The sequence below is a fragment of the Osmerus eperlanus genome, chromosome 3, assembly GCF_963692335.1.
Source record: "Osmerus eperlanus chromosome 3, fOsmEpe2.1, whole genome shotgun sequence".
Taxonomy (NCBI): Eukaryota; Metazoa; Chordata; class Actinopteri; order Osmeriformes; family Osmeridae; genus Osmerus; species Osmerus eperlanus.
Genome location: NC_085020.1, coordinates 5,768,763 through 5,796,237, shown reverse-complemented (window position 1 = coordinate 5,796,237; position 27,475 = coordinate 5,768,763). Strand labels below are relative to the sequence as shown.

The 27,475-nt window shown below is 49.1% G+C and overlaps 1 protein-coding gene across 1 annotated transcript in view; it reads right to left on the bottom strand.

Annotated features, from left to right (window-relative positions):
• The window catches only part of nrp2b (neuropilin 2b), an 80,520-nt gene that overhangs the window by 40,582 nt on the left and 12,463 nt on the right, over window positions 1-27,475 (bottom strand). Inside the window, exons 3-6 of the mRNA XM_062456229.1 lie at window positions 19,564-19,893; window positions 19,307-19,479; window positions 10,030-10,207; window positions 2,514-2,695 (exon numbers count right to left, since the gene is read on the bottom strand). Of these exons, the coding sequence (XP_062312213.1) occupies window positions 2,514-2,695; window positions 10,030-10,207; window positions 19,307-19,385 (439 nt within the window). The 5' untranslated portion in view covers window positions 19,386-19,479; window positions 19,564-19,893. The remainder of the gene's footprint in view (window positions 1-2,513; window positions 2,696-10,029; window positions 10,208-19,306; window positions 19,480-19,563; window positions 19,894-27,475) is intronic.

The following is a 27,475-nucleotide window of genomic DNA, read 5'->3' as shown; positions in this document are numbered from 1 at the left end:
ACGATATGATTGTCAGGATAGCTTCCAGACTCAGAATGTGTGTGTGTGTGTGGTGGTGTGTTTGTAAGTATATCAGAGTGAGGCCGTGCGCATGCAGTACATGGACGTGCGTGTGTGTGTGTGTGTGTGTGTGTGTGTGAGAGTTGTGGGGCAGAACAACAGCTGCAGGGCAGTTAGACGGTGAGCTGTAATTGGCTCTGCAGCCCTAGCGGTGGGGCAGGGGCTTCTGGGAGTCTTCCTACTGTAACCCTGGCAACAGCACTGTATGGACCCTCCACTGTTGCGTCTGTCTGGGCGTGGGGGTGGGTGGGGGTCTTGTCTGATTAGTGACCATGGGGGGGCCCAGTAATGAGGGCTGGGAGACTGGGGGTAGAAGGGGGAGAGGAGGGTACACACAGACCCCCTCTCCACCCTGTGGGAGGGGGGGACGCAGTCTTAATCTACAACCCCTCAGACTAGTCTGACCAGACCTAGGCTACACCAGACCAGACTGGACTCTCACAGTCTCAGGCCAAAACAACAGGGGCATCATGGGAAAGGTCCGAAAAGGTGAAGGTTCAGAGTTTGCCAGATTCTCAGGAGAGGTCAAGTCCGCTGAATACCTCAGGTCACCATGGGAACCAACCCAGGGAGAGAAAATAAGGTCTGACAGAAGCATGGACCATGTTAAGGTACAGGGTTCATGCGCGGCTAGACCCACACTAAAAAGACTGAAATGCTAATAGCAAAACACCAACCCCCCCCCGTCCTATTCTCTGTCTGAGGTTAGCCAGCCACACATCCAATGGTTCTCAAAGCGACAGGGAGGAAGGTGGGGGCAGATGCTGATTTCCTGTCTGGGAGATGAGGAGAGGAGGGGATTGGACGGGGCTTTTCTCCCAGCTGTCTGAGTGTTTTGGGGGCGGACAAGCCTCAGGGCGGTGTGTTTAACCAAGATACCATCACAGAGAGAAGACAGCCATCCTTTCCATGCTCCTCACACATTGGCCCAGAAGATGCCTTCACACATAAACACACACTGGGATCCTCTCTGTCTCTCTTCCTCTCTCTGTCTCCCTCTCTCTATGTCTCTCTCTTCCTAGCTCTCGCTCCCCTTCTCTGTCTCCCTCTCTATGTCTCTCTCTTGCTAGCTCTCTCTCTCTCCTTCTCTGTCTCTGGGAAGAGACAGGGGTGGCATGTTTGGACATAAATATTCATCACATTCCAGCTTTCACTGGGTCAAAGATAGACTGCCACACACACACACACATACACACACGCACACACTCAAACACACACACACACAGGTATACTGTGCATCCACCCACCCACAAAGACAAAGACACACACACATCCACCCACACAGACGTTCGGTTGCACCTACCGGCATAACGAGATCTTGTTAGCTAATGCCATGGCAACTGTTATCATGTTCTAACCACTGTCATCATGACAGCACCAAACTGGCTAGTCCCTCTGGTGGAGTAGGATGGGCTATGCTAGCACAGGCTAGCATGTGTTACAGTGGTGCGGGTCAGCACAGTGAGAGGGCAAGAGTCGTCCAGTAGGAGAGAAGGGGTGGGGTGAGGGGGAGGGGGGGGACAGTATCCTAGCAGCGGGGGTTGGGGGAATACCGTGCCACCCCATCCTCTCTGGGGGAATTCTTCCCAAACTTCCCCTCCTGGGGTTTAATAAAGTGTTTTCTTGTCTACGCAATGAGAGAGACTCCCCGCTACTACACTGGACTGGTCTCTCAGGTCCTCTCACTTTCTCCCTCTGTCTCCCCTGCTCCCCTCCCTCCAGCTCTGAGTGCTGGGGTGTTAACACTAACACTCCTGTTGTTTTTATGTCCACCGGGTGGGTCTTGTCAAACTACACACACACACACACACTTTCCCAGTCCCAGACAGCTCCAAGCCCTGACCACTGCATGTGTTGTGTTAGTAACCTCAGCTTCTGTAGTGCCCCAATCCCTCTGACACACTCACACACACACATCTTATCAGATACACACACACACGAACACACACCCTCACAAATATACACACACACACATCCTCACAGATACACACACACACATCCTCACAAATATACACACGCATACACACGCACTATCCCCTGTTTCCCTGTTCCCCAGAGACCAGAGATCAGGACTCAATTAAGCAGGCATCCCAGGAATGCTTTCAGGAGGAAGATGCTGGCCGCCGGCCGTTTGTGTTCCTCCCTGCGCTCCTTGATCCTGATTGGTCGTGCTGCTCGTCCCTCAGCCCCGTGAAGGAGAGATGTCACGGCTGGCCCCGCTACAGCCCAGGGCCTCTAGAGGGAAACCCTCTACACAGGCCCAACACACACACACACACACACTCATACACACATATAGACACATGGGCATGTTCACACAAGCACCCAAGCCCAGAAACACACACACACACAAACACATCCCAAGATTGATCATCTAATCTCTCGCCTTTTGTCGGGAGCACAGGCGAACTACGTTTCTCCAGGTTGGAGGTAAGACAGGTTGGGAGACTAACCTGTCTTGTAGATCTCGTAGCGCAGAGAGAAGCCAGCCAGCTGGTGGGCGTAGTCCGAAACAAACTTGATGTAGAGGACCGGGCCGGAGGAGATGATGGGAGCAGGAGCGATGTTGTTGCAGTGTTTCAGCAGCAGGTCTGCGTTCTCCGAGTTGCCATCACGGATCTCGATGAAGTCATACCTGGGTGGAACACACAGCCAAGAGGGTTTAGTTGGCAGGGTTGTCATCATCCGTCGTGAACATGGTCAATAACCACTGAGGTTCAGGCCCACTTCCTTTCTGTTGACCCCAGAGTGTGTCCCTGGAACGAGTCCTGTTTTCAACCCTTGTGTTCGTGTCTGTAGAGGTTATTGATGACGCATGGCAGCGGTCTAATTGTGTCTGCTCCTGTTCCTTGACCCTGCCTTGACCTCTCCTCCTCCTTTTGTCCTCCTGTCTTTGAAAGATTCCTGCCTGTCAGCTTCTTGAGCAACCAACAACATGAAACACACCTGCCTGCTCCAAAAAAAAACCCTCAGCCGTACGTCTGGGTTTGTGTGTGTGTGTGTGTGTGTGTGTGGGAGGGTTGTACTGTAAGTGTGTGTGTGCTACACAGAGCTATTGTGAGCACGGCTGTCTTAATACGGTCTGTTCTCTCTCAGTGGCACCTCATAAAAACACGTTAGAACTAAGTTGCCCCAAGGCTGATTGGGGGTCAGTTTTTCCTTTAATCGTTTCAGTTCTGTGTTAGGGAGCTGGAGAAGGTCCTGGTCCTGGTCAGGGCACTGCCCTCCAGAGAGTTGACCCTTCAGAGCCAAGGGAGCGATAGATGTTCTGCTGCAGTGGTACTGCTTCCAAACCCCCTCTGGAACCAGTTAGCTACACCGCAGGGACATGGTCCGAAGCAGTTCAGTCTCAATTTATTACGAATGGTAAAACAAACAAAATATCCCCAAATAAACATCTGAATTCCAGGCTCTGGGCAGGTTGACTCTGTGACCTGCGTGACAGTCATAGGCTGAGTTCACCAGGTGCCCGTGGCTGTGTGAGAGCTGTGTGTGTACTGCCTTTGAAGGCCCATGAAGGGGCCGTTATTGAAGCTATTGCACACCACAGTATGAGCAGGGCCCTCAAGGCCATCACCAGCTACTGATACAGAGACACAGACAATGTGGTGCGGAATGGAGAGAAAGGAGCTCTTGAGCGTTCAGGAGTGCGTGCGTGAGCGGGCAAATTAAACGTAGAATCACTGCTGCAGTGTTGTGCAGAGTGAAGGACAGACTGGAGAGGTGCAGACAAGGGGGAGAAGATAACACCCCCCGGCATCATGCTGCATGTCAGCTGGGGAGCCAGTGACAAGGCTGCATGTTCCCGGGTACACAGTCACAGTTTGAGCCCCCCCCCCCCCCCCCCCATGCTTTTATCCTCTTGCCAGTGTTTCTCTTCTTTTTTTGAAAAAAATGTCTTTGTTGCTCGGCTCAGGATGAAGATGAGACGCTGTTGCTTTTTCTTTTGCCCGCCCTCTCTACTCTCCTCTCTACTCCTCTCTACTCCTCTCTCCTCCTTATAACTGTGCGTTTCTCTCTCTGGCTTCCCTTCTCTCTTTATCCCTCTCTTTCCTCTCACTGTATCCCTCTCTCCAACCTGCTTTGAGGCACATAACTAGTGGCACCGTGTCAGTGGGAGGAAGGGAGGGGAGGAGGGGAACCTGACACTGCATCCACCGCCCCCCCCCCCCCCCCCCCTCCATGACAGACAGAGACAGGTGTCCTTCCCGCCCTCCACCACCACAACCCCCTGCCTGGCTCCCCCCTCCCCCCTTTTCCTCCTCCACTCAGAGCAAGCCTGCCTCCTCTCCCCTCTTCTCCCCGTCCCTCCTCTCCCCTCCCCTCCTCTCTAACATATACATATAAGATATATAGGTGTTTGGGTGTTGTAGTCCAGATAAATGTCAGGGTTGCTGGGTAGTGTAGTCCCAGGAGTGCTGCAGGACGCCTCAGGGTGGATTACGCTTCGCCCACGGGTTTCCGACTCCACCCACTCTCCAATTAGTTCTGACGTTGCCACGACCGACAGCGACAATGACAGCTTTGGGGACACACTCTCCAACCATCTCTCTCTGTCTTGTCCCCCCCCCCCTCACTCATTCTGTCCTCCCTCTCTTGTAGGGCCTAGCCTACACAAACACATGCCATAGTTGGAGGCCGGGGATCACAGTCACCCACTGCCTGCATGTAAACTGTAGTTATCTAGTCATAGATGTAGGAATGAGCGTCTCAGCGCAGAGGCGGGGACGTGGGTGGAGGGATGAAGGCCTCGGTATCACAGCGATCTAATCAAACACTGTTACAGGTTGGAGGTTCAGGCATCCAGTGTGAGAGGAAAACTGTTTCCATCCAATCCGGTCTTCGACACCATGCTGAAAGTAAATAGATGTGTGTGTGTGACTGTGTGTTTGTGACTGTGTGTTTGTGACTGTGTGTGTGTGACTGTGTGTTTGTGACTGTCTGTGTGAGTTGTGCGTGTGTGGTTTTTTTTTGGGGGGGGGGGAATGAGAGGGAGAAGCCTTGTCTAAGAGTGTGTCTGCCGTGACTGGGCCAGGGTGTCTACTGGTGCACCTCCCCCATCACCTCTGCTGCTTGGTAATTACCTTTCACACCTTCACTCTTTCAGGACGGGATTTTTTTTTTCACACCTGCACATACACTTCAATCATCAGGGGTCCTTAGCAGACCCAGAACTTGGGTGACGGAGAAGTCACACACACACACACACACACACAGTAAACAGAGGCAACCAGCAGAGCATGGCCGTGGGAGAGTCCTTGCAAAAAACTCACATACTCAACTTGAGATGTTTACATTCAGGAATGAATGGTCTGCTCTGGCAGGGCTCTCAAACACACATTCACACACACAAAGTGAGAAGTGGCCTTCTGGTGTAAACAGAAACGCTGACAGTCATGAGGTATGAGGACGTCATGGGTCCTTCCATGCAGGAACCCTTCCATGTCTTCTGAGAGCAGCCTGCACACAGAGCACACCATCACAGCCTCTCACACGCCACCCCTCTGCTCCTCCATCATTACCGCTGGACAGCTCATGTTACTGTAGGGTCACAACAAGCCAGGATCTCAAATGAAGCCATGTCAACTTAGCCAATAATAATAATAATATGTACTCTAACAACTAGGCACTCTTGTCTGAGAGTTTGTGTGTGTGTGTGTGTGTTTTTGTGAGTGTGTGTAATCTATATTCTCTACACACCTACTAGGCTGTCCAGGCTCTGTCTCAGAAGGCCAATCGATGTCTCATTACAGCAGTAACAGACATTGATCAACAGCAGCCTACTATAGAGACTATCGCAAGGCTGATATCATCATCATCATCCTCGTCATCATCACCGCTCCGCTACACCAGCTCCACACAAACACCTCCGCACACGTTCCAAAAATTCAGCCCGCAACACACGGAAACTCCCACACAACTACGCCTTTCTGGTGGCACGACTGTACGATGCTAGCGTAGGGCCAGAGGTCCTAGCCACTGTCAGCCCCAGCTCTAATGCTAACACAGTTATCCGGACAGCAGCTGTCTGTTCTCAGCTGTGGACTGAGCAGCAGAGCCTGAGCCCACAGGCTCTCCGTCAATTCAACACCCTCGCTCCCTCTCGCTTTTTTTCCCCCCTCCTCCTTAATCTGTCCACATCCCTCCCGCTGCATCTCTCTCTCTGACTTTCTGATTGACTGACTGTGTAACCGTCTGTCTGTTACTATAACCGTCTTGCTAACCGTCTGTGTTACTGCCGGTCGTCCTGTGTAACTGTCTTTCTGTCGGTTTGTATGACGGTCTGTCTGACTCTCTCCATGTTTCTCTCTCTCTCCCCTCAGGCTACAGTCAAGACTCAACTCCCTACCTCTGCCATGTCACTCCAGGTAGCAACCGTCCTGCTGGACAGGTGACCGCCAGCCCCTCAGACGACCCTACTGGGGGCTGCCTACTCACTGCATAGGAAGCAACACTAGAACACAGCCGGGTCTCTTATGCTGAGAGCAAAACATGGGGCTGACCAGAGTGGGAAAGCAAACCCCAGTTTGTCAAAGCTCAGTCTACTTATCAGACTTGCACGCTCCTCCAGAACACAAAGGCCTTAGACCTCAGAAGAGCTCCGCTGAGCGACATCTGCCTGCTGAGTAACCCCAGCCTGAAGAATCAGTTAAATGATTGATTCAGACTGTGTGGAAATGTAGAGATAATGGTACAACGGTGGCTTACAATGGTACTTGTATAATGTATAGTTCTCCTTCCTGGCCCCGCTCCCTCGGTCTCTGCTCTACTCTGTATTTACTATGTATCAACACAGACGGGATGAGAAGCACTTACTTTTCTGCCTCTCTAATATTAATATGGTGCCGAGATAACATCTGACTAGGGACGGGTGCTGGAGGGAATGAGGGCGACCGAAAAGGGGGGAGAAGGAGAGAGAAAGATAAAGGGAGAGCGAGAGGAGACGGCATGAAATGGGAGGTAGCACAGACAGAAATGGAAACAGTTGGGTGAGGACTGCAGAAAAGAGGAAGAATATAGGACATAAAAGATTGTTCCTCTCAACACCCCCCCCCCCCTTTCCGTGTCATTCTGGCATGCTGCTCTGATGATAGCATTACCGATATACCACGATACATCATCCAGCTCTTATGATATTTATTCAACATCAATCTATTTATAAGCTGGGCAGGAGGCATTTGGCATCGGGCCAACACGTTCACCAGCGCTCTGAATGATAATGTGGCCTATAAAAGGCGGGGCACACGCAGAGCGGGTTGTGTTCCTACAGTAGGTGTGTGTGTGTGTGTGTGCTGTCATGATGATTTGAGCCAAGCCCACATGCGGCCCCGTGTGGAGCCTGACTCTGCAGTTTGAGCAGCTGAGCTGAGGGACGTTTCCAGAGCAGGACCAGCATTCCCCTACCTCCATAGCCTCCCTCCCCTCCACTCCACCTCCTCTCACACAAACAAGCTACCTCAATCTATCGCCCTCACACACACACAAACAAGGCACCAGAAGCTGCTTGGCTCCTGACCGCTAAGATATCTCCAGTGAAGGTGCCCCCCAGCGCAGTACACCAAGCTCCTCGTCTCTTCTCGAGACAATATTGCAGAGGTGCCTGGCAAGCACAGAGCTAGTTCGCGCTAGCTGCTCCTGGAATCACCTCAGTCACACAGATACTGGCCCACAGCAAGCCACCAAGGTTGACTGCATGTGCACGTCTACTGCATGTAAAACAGTGTGTATGACACGCAGGTCAACATCCGTCTGCATTGGCCCCGGGGCTGGCCTCTGATAGGCTGTTCTGCAGCTCTAATCACATGTGACAGCTAGAAACACTACAGGTTAAATCTATTAACTATGGCGCTTAGCTGAGAGCCCTACAGCTGGCCAGCTAGAAGATACAGGACACACAGATGAAAGCTGCTCCAGGCTGGCTCTGGGTCACACACACACACACACAGTCTTTATAGCATTTAGTGCCACAGCATGTGACCACACATACCAAGTATGGGCAGGAAACACAGCATACATGGTAAGTAGTGTGTCATGTCTAAATCAATTAGATGGGCCTCTGTCCAGTGTATCCAGGATCGGGCTCTCTACTTTTTGATGACCGTTACATAGGATACGTGCTGTGTCATGTGACGGACCAAGAGCAAAGAGTCATAAGCCATGACCTATATGACCCTATTAGACTTGGGTGAGGATGGTGACATATTAAGGGGACACACAAACACACACTTGCATGGATACAGCTCTGTGTGTGTGTGTGTGTGTGTTTGAAGCTGGATCACAGCCTGGGGCCTCACACAATCACTCCCCATGTCTTCTCGGAGACAACCAGAGAAGACATCTGACAGAACACTGCTCTGTTTGTCCCACAGCAGCCTAGCCCACAGAGGCCCAGACCAGGCCAGCGACATGCTGTGTCTTGGAGAAGGCTCCAGGGCTCCACGGCTGCTGGTAGGCAGGCCCGTGCCTGTGGGCCATCCCCGGGAGAGCGACAGCAGACAGGGCGGGAGAGACTGAGAAGCCCGATAGAGACACAGAGAGGGAGAGAGCCTAGGAACCAGAGTTAGTCTGGAGGAATGTGGGGGTTTGAAGGGGGTCAGGGCCCAGGTTGACAGTGATCAGGCCAGGACGTATGGCAGTAGTCACCCCAGGACAGCCCCGCTCCACCCCGGACACTACAGCTCAATTTCAACCTGACCCAACAGGCCCCCCAGCCCCGGCCCCGGCCTCTGCACCTAGGTCTCTCTGGACAGAAATAGCCACTGTACACCCTAGCTAAGAGGACGCAACACTAATAGGCCACAACCACCTACACTGCATATAATGTAACCACAATCTAACAAAGTCTTTATTTAGCCTGGGGCTGAGGTCATGGAGAACAGATCCTCTTCTCCAATAACAAGCCAGTTAACACATCTTGACATCCTGGATCAGGAACAGCTATGCCCGTCTGTCAAGTCAATAAGTGTCAATCAACCTTCGACAAAGCTGTCAATCAAGAATATGACTTTATTAAGTAGCAAGGAGGTTTGGTTGTTTGGGTAAATGGTGAAGCAGAGAGGATGTGGAGCCTTGTGAACCTAGCCGTGGCTACAGCAGCTTGATAAATAAATAAGGTTGCTCGTGTGGAGTTTTCTAATGGACTTGACAAAACAGGCCGTTTCCTCCAGGGAGTTTCCTTTCTGAAAGGATGTAAACCCCACTAGTCGACCATGCAGAAGTGAGAGATACAGAGAGACAGAAAGAGATAAATTGAGAGAGAGAGAGAGAGAGGGAGAGTTCTAAATACAGCATGCAACATCAAATGCACTGGTCCAGTTAATGGACAGCAGGATTTAGGGAAAGTGAAATGAAAACTGTGGTCTTCTCACTTTTTGGACAGAGAACAGGGAAGGAGTGAACATTTGAACGAGACGCAGCTGAAATATTAATGGTCGGATTCCAACAAAAGAATGTCAAAACCGACCAATATGTGGCTATTTGGAAACAAATCTATGAATAAGTAATAAAGACTAAAATGGTAGTAAGTGGCAAATAGACCACAGGATCAAAGAGAGAAAAAGAGAAAGAGAGAGACAGGTTGTAAGATTGAGAATGTCTGTCGGTCTTGTCTCTGTTTTCTGTCGTGTTCGACACTTGGTTGTATTACTCTTACTATCCAACAGGGGGAGAAACATCCATAACTGGTTGACTAGGGAACATCAGTAAATATGGCTGTTGATGAAGCCGTTGTTGATCTATGACTTTTACTACAGCAGTTACAGCTCTGGGACTGAGAGAAGTCCAGGTGCTAATTATGGGATATTTGGAGGCAGAAGCAACAGGAAGTGGGAGGGGCTTAGAAGCAACAGGAACAGACTCTTCCGAGACAGTCTGTCCACAACATGGAGGATTATGTGGTGCATATCTCTACAAACATGGTATTCCCCCCTCCTTCCCACATTCCCTTGATAACCCGCCCCTCCCCTTTACCTGCACTCCAGCTTCTCCAGCTCAAAGTGGGGGTTGAAGTTGAGGACAATGCGCTGGGAGGGCTCTGGAGCCGTGATGATCCAGCGACAGTTCTGGTGGGGTGGATACTCCAGAGGGTACCCCGGGCTGGTGATGTAGCCAGCGTCACTGGCATCCAGGTGCCCTCCGCATGGCTCACCTGGGGAGGAGGCGGTGGGGGGGAGGAGAGAAAGAGAGAGCGAGAGCGAGAGAGAGCGAGAGCGAGAGAGAGAGTGAGAGAGAGGGAGATGAGTTTTAGTGGATAAACAGCCGATGGAAACACACTCCTGGAATGCTGAGGTGCTGGCCTACTGCCGGGCCTCAAACACTTAATGTAAAAGCAACCTAAGACTATGAGGCAAAAACTGTCCTGTCCTTTTAAAGAGAACATATTGTTTATGTTCGAGATGTGAAACAACCTTCCAGTAAACATCGATCTGGGAACAGCTTACCTTTCCTAAACACTTCTATGCCCCAGCCTGTAGGTTAGCCTGTATTCTCCTGGGTGTGCTTGTGTTCCAGACAAGCTAGTAAACATTAGGACACATTGTCTGATCGTATCTCCTTAACTGAGGACTCATACACTGCCGATCTGGAGCCAGGGTGGGGGGAGGGAGGTTTCTCCTGAGCACTGATCAAGAGCCAACTGACCCCCCCGCAAATACTCCCTTTAACTACTGAAAGGAGAACACCAAACTGACCCCAGACCAGGGTGAGATCAGCAGATTCACTCTTTCCTGGCAATGGAAACAGGAAGTGTCAGACAGACAGGCTGTGTGTGTGAGGGTTAATGGTCAGGGGTCAGGGGTCAGCTCAATGCTGTGGATGATGGAAGGGACACAAAGTGTCCATTCTGACCCGAGAGACTCGGGAATAAAGCATGGCCTCTCCTCTGTCTATTTATCATAAACACTCACTGAATAAGGCCTTCACATGACAACACTGCCACAATGGATATACTTCTCACTCATTAATTACACAATGTGTCACACACACACACACACATACAGCAGAACATCATGTGCTGTTAAACACTGATGCAGCATACAGTACTTGATCCATAACTGTCCAGTGATACTTGACAGTCTATTGTGGCAGAAGCAGAAGTTCTGTATGTAGAGAGCAGCTTCCCGAAATGACTGTGCTGTACTGCCACCGCACCAGCAGTAGTGCACTACAGTAGCGCACTCGTGGTAAGTACAGTAGAACCCGTGTAGAAGCGAGCCCAGCCAAGGCACAGCCAAAGGAGAATGGAGCATGTTAGCTCCTAAAAATAGATGGAACTTGTTACTGTAAACCACTTCTGCGACAGCAGACGCATGAGAACACCAACACATAAACACGCTCCCTGACAAGACTCCCACACACCGTCTCTCAAACAAATACAGAGAAAACCCAAAACAAAACACACGCACGGTCCTAATTCAGACATACTGTTCTCACACACACATATGCGCGCACACATACGCATGCAGTGTTGGTGTGGTTCCAGATTCAGTCCCACTCCTTGAGGATCAGAAAGGGGGATGCTGGGAAGGGCTTCAGAGGAAGTGAGGTCGTTGATTGACAGTTTGGGGTCTGTGGCTGGTTTCCACCTCTGAGTCTGTGAACAATTAGAGCTCATCTGTCTATGCCTCTCTCTCTCTCTCTCTCTCTCTCTCTCTCTCTCCGTGTCCCCTCTCTCATTCTCCCTCTCCCCGCTGTCACTCACTCTCGCTGACCTCTTTCTCTCCTTTCCCTCGCTCTGTCATATTCACTTGTGTCACCTAGTTTGGACTGAGCATGCTCCGTAACCATGGGCTGAGCCGCTGCAGCAGGCGCCGCTGAGACGTGCCCCTGTCCTTTAAAATGAGCACGAGTCAAATACTGCAGGAGAGAAGACGACCAGGCGCTTCAAAACCGTAATAGACTTTCAAGTGGTGACATTTCCAAAGCCATTATATCTTAAAAGACACGCTTTGTGTAGCATGGCATTTGATACGCAGACTCTCTTTCCTCTCTCCCGGCTGCCCCTAAGCTGATTCAGGCTCAAGTATGCAGAGACACTCTGACACACACACACACACACACACAGATACACGTACAGACACACACTGACTCACCTACACACACGCATGTAGACACAAACAGACAGCTACACGTATAGACACAAGCAGACAAACACACAGCACACTTGGTGCCCCAGGGGTGAAGCTGTGTGGAGAGCATCCAGAGAGTTATAGTCTGTGTTGGAGTAGACCCTGACCCAGGCCCTCCAGGCCCAGTCCCTCCGGGATGGGGCGAGAGCGGAGAGGAGGAGACTTCCTGAATCCTGACTACTCTCTACAGAGGGAGAACCTGTGCTCCTTGACCCCTGGTGCAGGCTGATCCATGCAGGTTCACCCGAACAGGAGGAGGGCTCGTTGCTGCTTGGGAGCTCTGAGGTGGTGAAACTGCCTGCCTGCGGTCTGTCTACATGACTGTGTGTCTATCTGTCTGCTGGAGAGACAGCAGAGCACAGCAACAGATCAGGAGAGGTGGTCTCATGAATTATTATGTGGCTGCCGTTTCAAGAGTCTATCCATCTCCACACTGCCACATGCTAATACCAACAACACACATTATACAGTAGCAGACTACACAAACACACGCGCACTCACACACACACACACATCAGAGAAAGAGGGAGTGGGGACGCAAGCGGAAGCTGCTTGTGTGTGTTTGTGTATGAGAAAAAACACATCCGCTGAGAGAGATGCTGCACCCTCCAGGGACGATGTTTAACCCTACCCTTTCATGGTGCTTGCTTGAAAATTACAGTAACAGATTGTTCCTCCTCGTTCTACCCGTAAAGGATTTCTGCTGAGTTGACAATCTCTAGTTGACGTCGCCACATGAGGGGAGTGAGACGGTGGTTGGGGGAGAGAGAGAGAGAGAGAGAGAGAGAGAGAGAGAGAGAGAGAGAGAGAGAGAGAGAGAGAGAGAGAGAGAGAGAGAGAGAGAGAGAGAGAGAGAGAGAGAGAGAGATCCCACTGATCGAGAGAGTCAGTGACATAGGGTAAGAACCCAGTTAAGAGAACACAGGTACGAGAGTGTTTGTGTGTGTGTTTTATGTGTGTGTCCCAGCAGTCCCAGCATAAAGCAGCACACAAGCACTTCAGGAGTGAGTCTGTGCGCACACACACACACCTCTCCATAGCGATGGTAAATGCTGCTAAGCAGCGTGGTGGGGATGAGAACGCAGCCTGCATTATTTATACTGCTCTCTGCCATCATCTGAATATCATCCAGATAACAACGTTTGTTTCAGCAGTTTTCACCGAGTCTCTATCCCGCAAGATTAAACAAGTTTCTTGTTTGTTGGCCTGATGCAAATATGTACTGACCCTTGTTTGCAAGGTTTACACTTTCATTCTCCTCAGCGCGAGGAGATGATTTTGCTCCTAATGGAGCTAACTCTCTCTGACACCATTAAATGTTTCTCAAACTTCCTAGAGGGAGATGCTTGTTAGAAACGAGGCTGCTCTAACGTGTTTCACAATGTTTGCTTTAATCACAAGATTAGTTACGAAAACTTTTTGGGCCGAACTACACCTAACTGTATTCGGCTTTCATCCCAGACACAGTTTTTACATCCTTAGACAGTTCCTCTGTCAGCATCTGTCGTAGCAGGCCACGCTGGCTTCTGATGAGCGTTACACCTCATCGAACAAATTAAACAAGTTGATATATCGTACTCTCTATGTTAAAGCTAAACGGCCTCTGGCAGAGAGAGAGCGGCAGAGAGAGAGAGAGAGAGGCAGAGAGAGAGAGAGGCAGAGAGAGAGAGAGAGAGAGAGAGAGAGAGAGAGAGAGAGAGAGAGAGACAGAGACAGAGACAGAGACAGAGACAGAGAGAGAGAGAGAGAGAGAGAGAGAGAGAGAGAGAGAGAGAGAGAGAGAGAGAGAGCGCATGCCAAACATTCACATCTGCCTCGCATCAGATACACCCAACTCTGCCTCTCCCTCTCTCAGGTGGGGTGATGACCCAGGCCAGGTGTCTTACATTAAAACTCAGTGGAAAACAGAACAGAACCACATGAGATGGAGTGACGGAGAGAAGGACAGGGGTGGCTATAAAGTTAAAGATGATCTGATGGAAAAGTAAAGCTTCTTTATCTTCCTATAGCCCGACTGAGTCCAGTCTAGCCCAGCCCAAACTCAGCCCTGTCTAGACCAGTCAAGTCCAGTCCAGGCAGAGAATAGGCTGCATGATCTATAGGCTAGCCAATGACCAGGAGGAGCCGGATGAAATATTAAATAGATTTCACACCATTGAACAAGAGGCATGGCAAGGAAAAGGAGCTCTTGTAATGGAGACGAAGAAAAACGCCTCCAAAGTCAGGTGTGAAAAGAAACAGAATGGGTAATAAAGGAGGGCTAGATTAGCTATTAGATTAGTCTCGAAAACAAAGCAAGACAACAATTCAGCATGAACAAAGCAGCCTGTTGCCCTTCACTACAGACACAAACGGCACGCACACAGGTTGTTTGGGAAAACTTGAAACAGTCAGCGAGTAAACAGGACATACCCGTTGTCAACAAGAACTACACTGCTGCTGTAATTACAATAACTAACACAACCCAATAATTGTTTCCCACCTCCATAGCTATAGATGTGTTAACGGATAATTAGCTAAGTGTTTATTTAACCCAACCAAGCCAGAGCGTTGCCACGAACAACCGTGCTATACTGTTTCACTTTCAGAGACAATGGTTCGACCAGCGGGCTAAACTGCACAGGCGTTTGTCGTCTGCCCTGGTCTACCACTGGCCATCCTGTAGTTCTGCAGACCCCTAAAAAATACAATAATACCCCACTTGGTACTATGGTTAAAAGTTACAGGATACACGGTAGGTCTTTAATCAAAAGTGTACAACCATAAATGAATAAAGATATAGGCTAGTGTCTAACTTGAATATAGCCTTATGCAATGCAAACTATAAGAGGGTTTTTTCACATTAAAGCACAATTCTGACAGTTTACAGCATTCTAATTACACGCATTATTTTGTTATTATTCTAATGGATTTCAATTCTAATGACCACCAATTAGTCATCTAGTCCCTGTGGGCTACAGTCCATTCAGCGCACACGCTCAGTCGTGATGCATAACGCCTATTTAATTTGTTTTTCTCAAATGCCCGCCAAATGTAGCCTACGTGTCGTCATCTCAAGCTAAGATAAACAGAAATCTCAAACGGGTGGAAGACTTTAAGCACAAATGACTAGGCAACACTCAGCGGAAAAAGGCTCACAGCCGGTCAACAGAGTGTCCGCAGAAAAGTATTTTCCCCTCCGCCACAGACTTCTACGCAGAGGACGACAGCCTGCTCTACAGGCAGATCCACAGACTAACTCAAGTCTCCAGTTTTAAACTGATTCAGGTCATAACTTTCATATATAAATATACAAGGCTTTTTCACAACATCTAGCTAAATTCCCTCAACCGTTTTAACTGGAAATGATCTCATCATTCTGATCAGACCGATTTTCAAGAAACGGCTACAGCTGTCAATTTTTCGGTTGATAGAGATCATTAAGATAAGAGTGCCTACGCATTGGCCTGCGATACTCATGCGGATGATCCCATTAAGGTGGTTAACAGCAGGGTAAAAGTCCAAAGATTTACTGCAATGTTCTGTAGGATATTATAAGAAGTAGGCCTAATGTAAATTTGTACCTTCCACGCTCTATAATGGGTTATAGTAGCCTAATTAAGGCATCACCTATTTAGTGAGGCTTCCAATGTTGACCTGAGGTGATCGTATTGAACAATTTACAATAAAAATAAATTATATTACAATTTCAAAATACACTGTAAAACGAAGTCTAATTGCTTTAATAGTCTGTGAAAGCAATTGGATTATAAAAACGAAAATCTAAATAATTATATCTAGACAGGCCAATTAAATCCAAACGTAATCCACTAATGAAATCACAGGTTAATCTGGCGATTAAATAGATGTTGTGTTTTAATCACAGAATACTCACGTTGCTATCTGGTACATTTGATAGATTAGCATGTGTTATGTTATGTGAAGTACGCTACAATCGTTCTTATCAAAACATTGATTTGGAGGCTAGGGGAGGCTTAGGTTGAGCATTCAAAACGACTTTCTGTCACCAGAAAGATTGACCAATGTTTTAAATCCCTCTGTACAACTATAGTAATCAAATATATGTAAGATGATAAAATATGATTTGTTTCGTATGTCGAGGATTCTTATATTTGTGTGGGAGATCACGGCCCCGGAGCACGGGGCTCAGGATGACGCCTCGAGCTATACACCCTTCCCATTAAAACCGAACAGTAGCCCAGGCTGTCTCCGCGCACTTCGAACCCCTCTGTCAGTGATAAAGCGCCTGAACACATGGGCTTGGACACATTATTCAACAATCACTGCAAAAACTTTGCCAGTGCACTAAATGTGATAACGTGATTTAAAGCACTGGCTATGTCGAAGAAGGTTTCTATCATGTTTAGGTTATTTGCAATTTTAAGCAGTGCTGTAGCCACCCTAGATAGTACACCGACTGTCAGGAAACAGAATGATTGTTTCAGGGGGAAAATGTGTCTACACTATAGAAAACATCTTCAGTTCAAGTATTGTCTTAAGAAAGCCTGTCCCTCTTACATTCAAATGGCACATATGTGAGAACAGGCGCTCCTGGGCGGCAAAGGGTAGCTAGCTATCAGTCAAGAAAACTTACCTTCGTCACCATTAACCACTGGGTAACAAAGCGCGAATAAACATCCACACAACCATATTAATACATCCATTTTTCAGGGTGAAGTTTCACCCCTCTGTTCTTCTAGATAACTTGCAGTGGGGGCTCCAAAGTCCTCGTGTCAAGCCAAAAACTGTCCCCTCAATCACACGTAACACGCGTATCCACCGTGAGCTCGCAGTTTGTGGCCACCACTGCTTACCAAAGTGCTTATGATTTCCAACTCTTAACAGTTCTTTTGATTTTCTTTCAGTGTTATATATATATCGCGCTTTTTCTATTAAACGAATTTCAAAGAGGCATTTTAGTGAGCGCAGTCTCTCAGAATCCCAACATGAGAGTTAGGTCCGAAGAGACAGTCAGTATAAATTAGACTCAAATGCTATAAAATAAAATGTGTCTTATCGGTCCAAATTGAGGTGTTGTATGACGTTCTATTCCACCAGGTTGACACTCCGAGAGCCGTTATCTTGAATGAAGCTTGCCTTCAAACCCAGTCACAAGAAATTCTGAGTTTCTGCCTCCAGCGCATTTACTTGGTCAAAAATCACAATAGCTGAAATCGGTATCTAAAAAATAATTTTGCGCGTAAACACTCGTCTCCGGCATCGAACAATAAACCTATAGCCTTATATCTATCAGAAAAGGCTAAAGTACTGCACTTGTAGCCGATTTAGCTTTTAAAACAGTCTCTTGCTCTCGGCTTTGCTAGTTCACTGTTCCTTCGCTCCTCTCGCTGCCGAGTCGTCTGGTGAGTGTGAGCGCTCCGTCCTCCAGCAGCGCAGCAGCAGCGCGTGTATGAAATAGCATCAGAACGAAGCCGCTATCGCATTACAGCCCGCACCTCGGGCCCGCCTCCCCACACTCGCTGATTAAAGAGCACCACTCGCTGCTGCTTTCTTTTTTGGAGTTATAAAAAGACAGGGAAGGAAGAGAAAAACAGAAGCGCAACGCGCATTGCCCTAAAGCTTTTGAAATTGTGCTGTGGCTTTAACCATGTTATGGTTTTAGGGATTTCTGGTAAGAACTGGACACGTGCATATTCTATAAGTAGGCATAGCTACACCATTATGGAAACGACAGTGTATAAAATAAAACCAGGCCTATCAGATGACGAATCGTCGTTCTCTTACTATCAAATAAAGATCAGGCCCTTTTTCACATTTGAAAAAAGACTGACAACTGGTCAATATTTAAAGTTTGGACAATGTATGTATGTTTTTTTTATTTTTTTTGTACCAGTTATGAGGTTCATTAATCAACTTTTAAAGACACCAAAAGCAAAGAACAAAGGAGGAAACATTTCGGATGTCCACAGCATCGAGGCTAGTATTGACATAGTATACTGTACTACTCACAGAAAGTGCTGACGGCATGTTTGTGGCAGTTGCTTGTCATGCCGGACCAGTCCGGTGCGGGTGAGCCAAGCGGCGGTTATGCTAATGTGAATGTGAAGCGGTATTAACGCAGATCCTCCTGACAGACGGCCGGGGTATGGAGCGCTGTTAAACAAGGGCGCATGGGTCAACGGCCGCCAGAATAAAAACAAGGGAAGGTAGAAAGCAAATGTATGCTGAGGGCGCGCACACACACACACACAGACACACACACACCTGGTCTGGCATGAAGGAGAAATTAAGGCAAGAAGGATGGCAGGTGAAATTCAAAACAGGGTTGAAAGTATTTCAGTCCCATGTCATCTTAAAATCCTCATTAACATAGGCAATGTTCTTAAACAGTGGTACTTCTACTTGTGGTTCCAAACTCATTCTGCATGTAGGAATAAGATAATCCAGAGATCAGGAAATATGCCATTATCTCTGTCTCTCTATTCCCCCCCCCCCCCCCCTCTTAAGAGAGGGAACGCAGTACAGGAGGGTAAAACAGTATTCACAGCACTTCAAAGCCTCTGGTCTACATCCAAGCAGAGAAACCAAACCCTGGCTCTCATGTCGTCTTCCCAGGCTACACCCTAACCAAGCCGGTCCTTCCCTGGCCTCCTCTCCCTCCTCTCCCATGGCTGTCACTGCACACACACACATGCCACAATGACACTGCAATTCACAGCGGCTCCCAGCACAGCCAGACCTTCCACTACCATATTTATCCAGCTTATCTGCCAATATATCATAGTGTGGTGGCACAAATGGATTTGGAGAATTGCGTTTGTTTACTTCCATCTAAGTCAATGGCTGTGGATCAGAGCAGTAGCATTCACAATGTATACAGAGAGCTGTTGGGTTTAGAGCAGTGTAAGCAGATCCTGGACCAGGGCCTGGGGACAGCGTTTCCCTGGAGCTGTCAACAAGTGTACCAGACCTATACCTAGGCTTCTACACCACCCTTCCCCTCCCTCACTCCCTCCTTCTATCCTTACTCCTCCCCTTCCTAGTCTGTTTCCTTCACCCTCACATCCAGCTTGGGGTTCAATGCAGAGGGAGAATGTGATGATCTCAGAGAGGCTATTGGGTGTGTGTGTGTGTGTGTGTGTGTGCGTGCGCGTGCTTGCCGATGCATAGCGTCAGGCTGTCCTCACTCTCAGTCTCTGGGGAGAAAACGCTGAACCTCACTGAAGTTTTCATCACCATCCAGGGAGAGACTTCCTGTTCAGTTTTCTCACAGCTCAGAGTCCCCCAGCAGGCTCCCACGTTATGCCCACTGCTTCTGAGCCTGTCCACAGACCTAAAAAGGGAAGGGGTGAAAACCCCAGCTACCGCTATGGAACTGGTGGAGGTCTAGCACAGATTAGCACTCAGATCCTATTACCTGTGCCAAGAAGGGGCTGGTGCCGGACATGCCTGAGGGACTGCTGCTTGGCAAAGCAGGCTCTAGGCCTCGCTCTGTGGCTGGTCAGCAGCCTGGGCTGGACTGGATTGGGCTGGGCTGGGGCCAGGGTCTTGATCTGAAGTGTAGGTCTGTGGGTTACTGGGGCTAGGCTGAGTGAACCTGAGGGCAGGTTGTGTGGTGGCGCTAGGGCTGTGTTTGAGGCTCCAGGCTGGGCTGGCTGATGATGGGCTGATAAGCAAGCCTGGAGAGGAGAGCCGGGGGGAGACAGCGTGGGCTGCCCGGGGGCCAGGGAGGAGGGACGGACACACACTACAAACTGTTATCAGTGTTTACACGAGGGAGATTAACAACGTCGAGATACCACTGGGGCTGCCTCTCTCACTCCTTGGTGAAAATCACATTCACATTCCAAGACCCAGGTTTACATACGATGACTTTTAAAAGAAAACACAGTTAGTCACCCCACTGAAATCAAGAATAATTCCTCACCCCATCCCAACCCCCTCCCACCACCCTCCAGCGTTCCACCCCAACATCCTCCCACCACCCTCCAGCCCTCCACCACAAACCACATACACACCCTGATCCTCACTATTAATCAAGACCAGGGAGAATGTTACTTCATGTTTGTGGGGATATGCTTGGACGCACATGCACGCAAACACACATGCACATACACACACTTTCTCCCTTAGGCTTCATCAATAAGGCATAGTGACCTCCCCTTACTGGAAGGCAACAGTAAATTAGTATGTCAGCAGCACATGAGCTGCTGTGACACTCTAATTTACTGGCCGGGCTCTGCTGATAGATGACTGGCCTCTCAGCTGGAGAAATGCACCAGCCATCACTGCCTTAACGTTCAAAAATGTGCTTGAGTTATTTTGGTTGCAAGATTCCTGCTGGTTTCACACATGCACACACACACACACACACACACACACACACACACACATTGACAAACACAAAGACACACACACACACACCCTAGTAGCATCATCAGCATCTTCTGAAACATCTCTCTCAGTCCTGTTTTCAGACAGGAGGCGGTTGAGGCAGCTTGTCCACGGTCCCTGCCTGCCCAGCACCTCTGAGTCCTTGTTAACCAGTGCTGAGTGGACTCCCTCCAGCCTGTGATTATCACTGCTCTCACAGCCAGCATCCAGAGGTCCACATGAGGCCGCTTGAACAGAGAGATGTCTGGGAAAACGCTGCTCCGGCTATCTAGCCCCATTACCAAAGTCTCCTATAGGTCTCTCTCTCTTCCTCTCCTTCTCCGTCTTTCCCCTCCCTCCCTCTCTCTTTCCCCTCCCTCTCTCTTTCCCTCCCTCTCTCTTTCCCCTCCCTCTCTCTTTTCCTCACGCTCTCGCCCCCCCCCCCCTCTCTCTCTATGTGCTGAGTAGTAAGAGATAAAGGGGGATCTCACAGGGGAGATACTTAGTCAGTTGAAAGACGCTGATGAGCAACAGCCCGGCTCACTCGTTGACTGGAATGTCAAGAGCCGCACGCCAAACAGACTGTCTAACGAGAAGGACATGTCTTTATTGGCTTGAAGTGTGAAGGCTCAGTGTAGGTGTCAGTTAAAGTACAGTGAGCCTGACTTTAACGGATATTTATATAGAGGCAGCTCAGAGTGACGGACAAGGTGATCTCCTGGCAGTTGGGGGCAGACGTGGTCTGTGGTGTCATTACCAATTTGGCCTCTAGGGGGCAGGTGTCTGCCAAGAGACACAGTGCGAAATTAATGAAACTTGACAGTAAATGCTCAAAACATAAATACAACAGGACTAGGTTTAGGACATTCTGTTTCTTTCGGTTCTTTCGGTTTAGGAAATGACTGGCAGAGAATACTATTGCAAGGAATAGCAAATGACACCATTACATTACGCGTCATTGTGACAGAGCGTGCTTTTATGTAGTCTTCCTTGATAAGGAACAATGCAGATCATGGGGCATTTGCTTGGAGAAGAAATTTCAGCTCTTTAATAATGTTGTGTAAAAATAGTCCCATTCATGTATTGTCTGAGGATATTCTGTCTGTGAAGAGGCATTGTTACAACTAGAACATGAACACTCGTCACACCAGAGTGGTCCCTTCCACTTACTGCTAAAAGACTCGCTAATTGGACCAAGCTGTATTTTACAGTGAACCATCTCTGTTCTCTGCTTTACGTCCCACTACCTTCCAATGGCAGTTACCGAGAACTCATTTGCATACCATTGTGAAACATAAACAAAAGCGGTATTTACCAGGAAGTCGGTGGCCTGTATCGGGCTTATACAGTATAGCGTGGGTCACTAATTCTCCTGCGGCTCCAAGGGCTGAGACACTACATCTTACATCCTCCCTGTCCCCCTCTCTGTAACGACCTGCTCAAAAACAACAACCCCCGGGGGGAAGGGTGTTTTCGTGTGTGTGTGTTTGTGTGTATTCGTGTGGATTGTTGTGTGTGTGTGATTGCTGTAAAGGTAGAATCTCCTGTAACTTAAGATGACTGTGGGTAATAGTCTTATCTATGAGAGTCCCCTCCTCTCCCCTCCCAGAACTAGAGTGTGCTGTGCTGCCGTCTCTGATCCTTGATAAGACTGGGTGAGGGGTTCCTAACACTGATAACACTGGCCAGGGACCCCTGGGGTGTTGATTAAGATGGGGGAGGTGTGTCTGTGTCTCTCTGTGTGTGTGTGTGTGTGTGTGATTGTGTGGTAATGCAACACAGATCAAGGCCTTCCTCAGTGTTTGTCCCTCCGCTCTACCACTGAGTCTTATCAGTGACACCGCCTTGGAGTCGTTTACTCTGCTCTCTCCATTCTTCTCCTCTGTATTCTCTCCAGGATCGGCTGTCTCCCCCCCCCCTCCCCTAATGACAGGACGAGGTCCAGGCAGACCCTCTGGACGAAGGCACGACTGTTTACTGTAAACCTCACTGTCCAGGAGGTACTGTCCTGCACCAACACAAGGAGTGATTGTCTCAAAAGTCACGAACGATGGTCACTAAAGTCAATATTTATAACCACCAGCGACCACCAGTAAACACAACCCTGTACATCACTATTGTGAATTAGAACTGGTACACTCTTCTGACCTGGAGTCTTCAAGATTTTACTGGCTTTCATTATACATTTTTCTAGAACATTCTACTGGAACACTCAACAGGCTTAACTGACTGGCAGATTCTTCTGGCTTTACTGGTTAGATTCTTCTGGCAGTTGCAACAGGCTTAAATGTTTCTATTGTACTAGATTAGCTGTGGTGGTTGTGTTCCACTGGCAGATTCTACTGGCTTTCCTGGCAGGGCAGAGAAGATTCTAGTCCAGGACGGAAATGATGAGCGGAAAGAAAGGCCGACTGAACAGGATGAATTATGGCCCAATCAGGATCCACCATACGGGAACAGTACGCCCCTACTCCAATCAGAGCGGGACATGATTTATCTGACCCTGAGGTGATGTGATTGAAGAGAGCTACTGTAAGACTTGTCCAGGTGGGCTGGAGATGTGCTGAGACTGAGATGGACCTGATGTGCTTCTCCACCTGCGTAGTCACTGTCACACAGTGTTGAGTTATATTGGGGAAGCCAATCGAGGTTGCTATAGGGTAAGGCCTGTGTGTCACCTGGCTGATAGTGGCTCAGGTCTTATCTGCTAAAGTCATCTCTATTGAGATACAGACCCCCAGCACATGACACACACACACACACACGCACACACAGATACACACGCCCCCCCCCACACACACACACACTAACTGACAGACAGAAACATACACACACACATAGGAGGCAGGTTAATGAGCTACAGTGGTTTCTAGTGAATGAATCACCACACCACAGTATTGTCTTAATGGAGCAGGGTAATCGGTACTTGCTCTCTCTCTATTAAGAGTAAGAGAGAGAGATAGAGAGAGAGAAAGAGAGAGAATTAAGAGTAAGAGAGAGAGAATTAAGAGTAAGAGAGAGAGAGAGAGAGAGAGAGAGAGGGGGGGAGAGAGAGAGATTATTAAGAGTAAGAGAGAGATAGAGGACACGTGTGAGAACGTGCGACACACAAACCACAAACTACACAACAGTAATAGAACGGCAGCAGGTATGAATGAGTCCACGTCTAGACTGTCGATGGAGACTGCCATGTGCGATGTGTGCAGCGCTGCCTAAAAATGAATGACCTATAGATGTGGAGATCAGTGTTGGCCCATGGCCCCAGTCCTCCAGGCCATGTCTGGGCCAGGCTAACCAAGGGTGGGGGGTCAACTGGAGTCGCCCCCCAGGAAAATACAATTTCCTCTGGCAGAAGGAGTTAGCACCTGGAGCCTGGAACACCCGCTCCCAGACAGATTACCATAATAATCTCACATGAGGAAATTACTACATGCTCATGCAGAGTGTGTAGGTGTGGCTGTGTGTGTGTGTGTGTGCCCTTTTAAGTGAATGTGCATGCATCCAACTATGTATATAGGTGTCTGAAGGTGTGTGTCTGTATGCATGTATATGTGTATGTGTGTGTGCATGGGTGTGTCTGTGTGTGTCTGGGATGAGGAAACGAGAGATGGAGAAGGGAAATGAGGAGGGCTGCAGGTCTCAAATTTGATTTCGCGGTGGCATGTCAGTCACAGGGGTGTGGTGGGGGATGGGGGGGGGGGGGGGCACGTCTCCTCGGCCGCTGTGCGATGTGCTCCGCCGATTATCGCAGCCTAATTGATTGAGAAGCGTTGGCCTGACGGACGGCGTCTGAACGCACGGGTGGTGGGGGGGCAACAGCTGTTCATTTCCCAGGCCCCCCCCCCCATCCCCCTCGCCTCCCCCCCCTGATCCCTCGTGAGACGCGCAGCCGGGACCCCCTGCCAATCATCCTGGCCTAGATACCCTCTCACTGTACAACACAGGACAACACCCACCACCCAGGGTGAAATATGGTCCAAGGACAAACGTGAGCCTGGGGGGGGGGTGTCTCTCAGTGTTTGGGTGGGGGGTCGGGGGGGAGAGGGGGTCGGGCGGGGCGGGTCACCATAGACAGAGGACTTTGTTAAGAATGCATTTTTAGAGGAGTTACTCACTCTGATTTAATGTGTTTGGTCAAGTGGATGTTTGCGCATCAGCGATAATGAAGTCCAGATGATCATAAGATACTTTGACATGAGGGATAATGTGCATTTGTAATCTGCGCGCCACTTCCACGGGAATGGACACACTCACGATAATAATGATGATAACTTATATCACGATTAGATCATCTGTATAGAAGGAGGACTTGCTCCGCTTCATCAACACAATAATGTATGTCAACAAACAAACAACAAACAAACACAAAAATAGCCCCGACACACAGGAATGATAGACATTGATCTGTGGTTCAGAGAACTGCCGTTATCCCAGGCAATATCAGGCGTGTGCTGGAGACCATGACACTCTCACCAATATCCCGACTGCACAGGTGACCAGCAGACTTTGGAGGTGATCGTGTGTGTGTTGAGAGGGTGGGAGGTCGTCCGGATGCTAGAATGATTGATACAAAGAGAGGCCCATACCTAACCCCTGCACACACAGCCCCCAGGCAGAATACCTTGACCTTTAGACTTACACCCCCCACCCCACACACACACACACACACACCTGGCCTCTGTAGAAGGACTCGGGGCAAACCGTTATACCTGGCCGATCCCATACACAAACTGTCACACACACATTCACACACAGACACACACATTCACACACAGATACACACTGTCCATTCAGGCCCTTGCCACACCACCTTGACATTTCGGTAAACCCAACACACAAACCAACACCTGACCTCTATAAACACAAACATTGTTTGCACACTCAAACACACACACACACACACACACACACACACACACAGCACACACGTCCGTCCCTTCACCCCCATCCCCACGGAGCCCCAGCTCTCCTGCCCTGTGCCCCCCCCAGCGCCCTCCACCTCACCTTGCTCTGGCTGTTTGCTCACCTCTCTGCAAACACTCTGGATCCCTGCAATACACACTCCGCATCACTGATTCTCACTAAACGCTGAAACACACACACACACTCAGACAGGTGACACACACACACACGCACAAACTTAAAGTCCTGCACATAAGCCCACATACACATGGATGCACACATACACACACAGACTTTTCTCTATTCCCTTCCTTCTCCAACTGCCAGCGGACCCTTCTCTCTCTCCCGCCATCCTGCCCACCCCCCCACCCCTCCCTCCCAGATCCCAATATAATTCCATTTAAACCTTCATTTCTTTTCTCCTGTGTGAGAGCGGAGTATAATAGGTCAATTAAAGACATAAAGGATCTTTGATGTTCTAGAGGCAGGTTGTGAATGGACAACCGAACAATCACCCAGGGGATGAACCAACCAGAGGAGAGCGCTGAATAGAACCCTCCCTTTCATCTCCCTGCATTACTGGGGGATCATTGATTGAAGTTTCCATGGTAATGATCATGTTGAAGTGTGTGTGGGTGTGTGTGTTTGTGTGTATCAGAAGTAGGCTACACACAGTGATGCATGCACAGAGAGCTTAGGCAAAGTGAGAAGTGTGTTATTCTTTTGGTGAATAAATAACCCAGTCATCTTAGCCTGGACCCTTCCCTACTGCAGCTTGGAGATCTCTCTCCTTCTCCGCTTCTATTGTTCAAACACTCAAACGGCAGTTTGAAGTAAATGACGTCTGCTTTAGCTTTTGAAAAAGTGAAAGCACGAAAACAGCCGTTTCCGTAAAAACATCACTCTTTATCCCTTAGCCTTTCACTCGCAAAACCATTCACTGTCTATCTCTCTCACACACAAACAAACACACACAGACACACACACACCCTGACAGGTAGTTGATACATCTTTTTTTTTTAAAGAGGCAGATTTACGGTGTGAGGGGGGGTGCGGTGAGTTGATGAGCAGAGGGAAGCAGCAGCCCGGTGTTACTCCTTCTCTCGCTTCTTTATGGCAGCAGATAGCAGGAGCACAAGGCTCTCAGCGCGGCACAATGGATTTAATGAAGCGCCTCCACACACACACAACTCAATTCTTTACTGCTGCAGTAACACCACACACTTTTACTGCGGCGCCATAAAAAAACACAGACAATAGACAAATGGCCGGTAGTAAATGATGACGGCCTGTTACGTTGGAGAACCATCCTGCCCTGCCCTGCCTCCCCCCTCTTCCTCCAGAACACACCAGCCCCAGCCTATAGTCCCTGTCCCAGCCCGTGTCCTAGCTCCATCCCTAGCCCCTCAGCCCCGACCGCAGCCCCAGCCAAACTCCCCCCTCTCATGGGGTCTCTCCTCGGAGCTGCCCCCCTGTGGCTGGTCCACTCCGTCAGGCTTAATGGCTTGTGACTGGTTGGCATACCAGGGTTGTGAGCTCCTCCAGTTAAACATGGGCTTATCTGCCTCTCCCATCTCCTCTGGCCTGGCCTGGCCTGGTCTGACCGACCCCTATTAGTTTCATCAAGATAGGCGGCTCCAGTCAAAGCAAAGGCAAGGAGTTGGTTACGTACCATTAAAGCCCATTTACAGTACGGGTGGAAAGTGTAACTTGCTTTAGTTTGGATCAGCTTGCTACAAAGAGAGCCTGCCGTGGGGGACTCGGAGCCAAGCTCAATAGATGCAGCTCTGCCAGGTATTTCAAAACTTTCTCTCTCTCTCTCTCTCCTTCCTCTCCTTCTTTTTCCTCTTTCTCTTTGTGAGGGGTCACACTCAAACAAGCATGGTGGGGGAAAGGAGGAGAGGGCTGTTGAAATTAGAAACATTTAAAAGGACTTCTCCCCAATTACTCCCCGCCCCGTGAAACCACCTCCCCTCCACCCCTCAACATAGAGAATAGAAACTTGACTAGAACCTCTCCCCTCCTATCTTTGTCAGGCAGATTCCATCATGTCC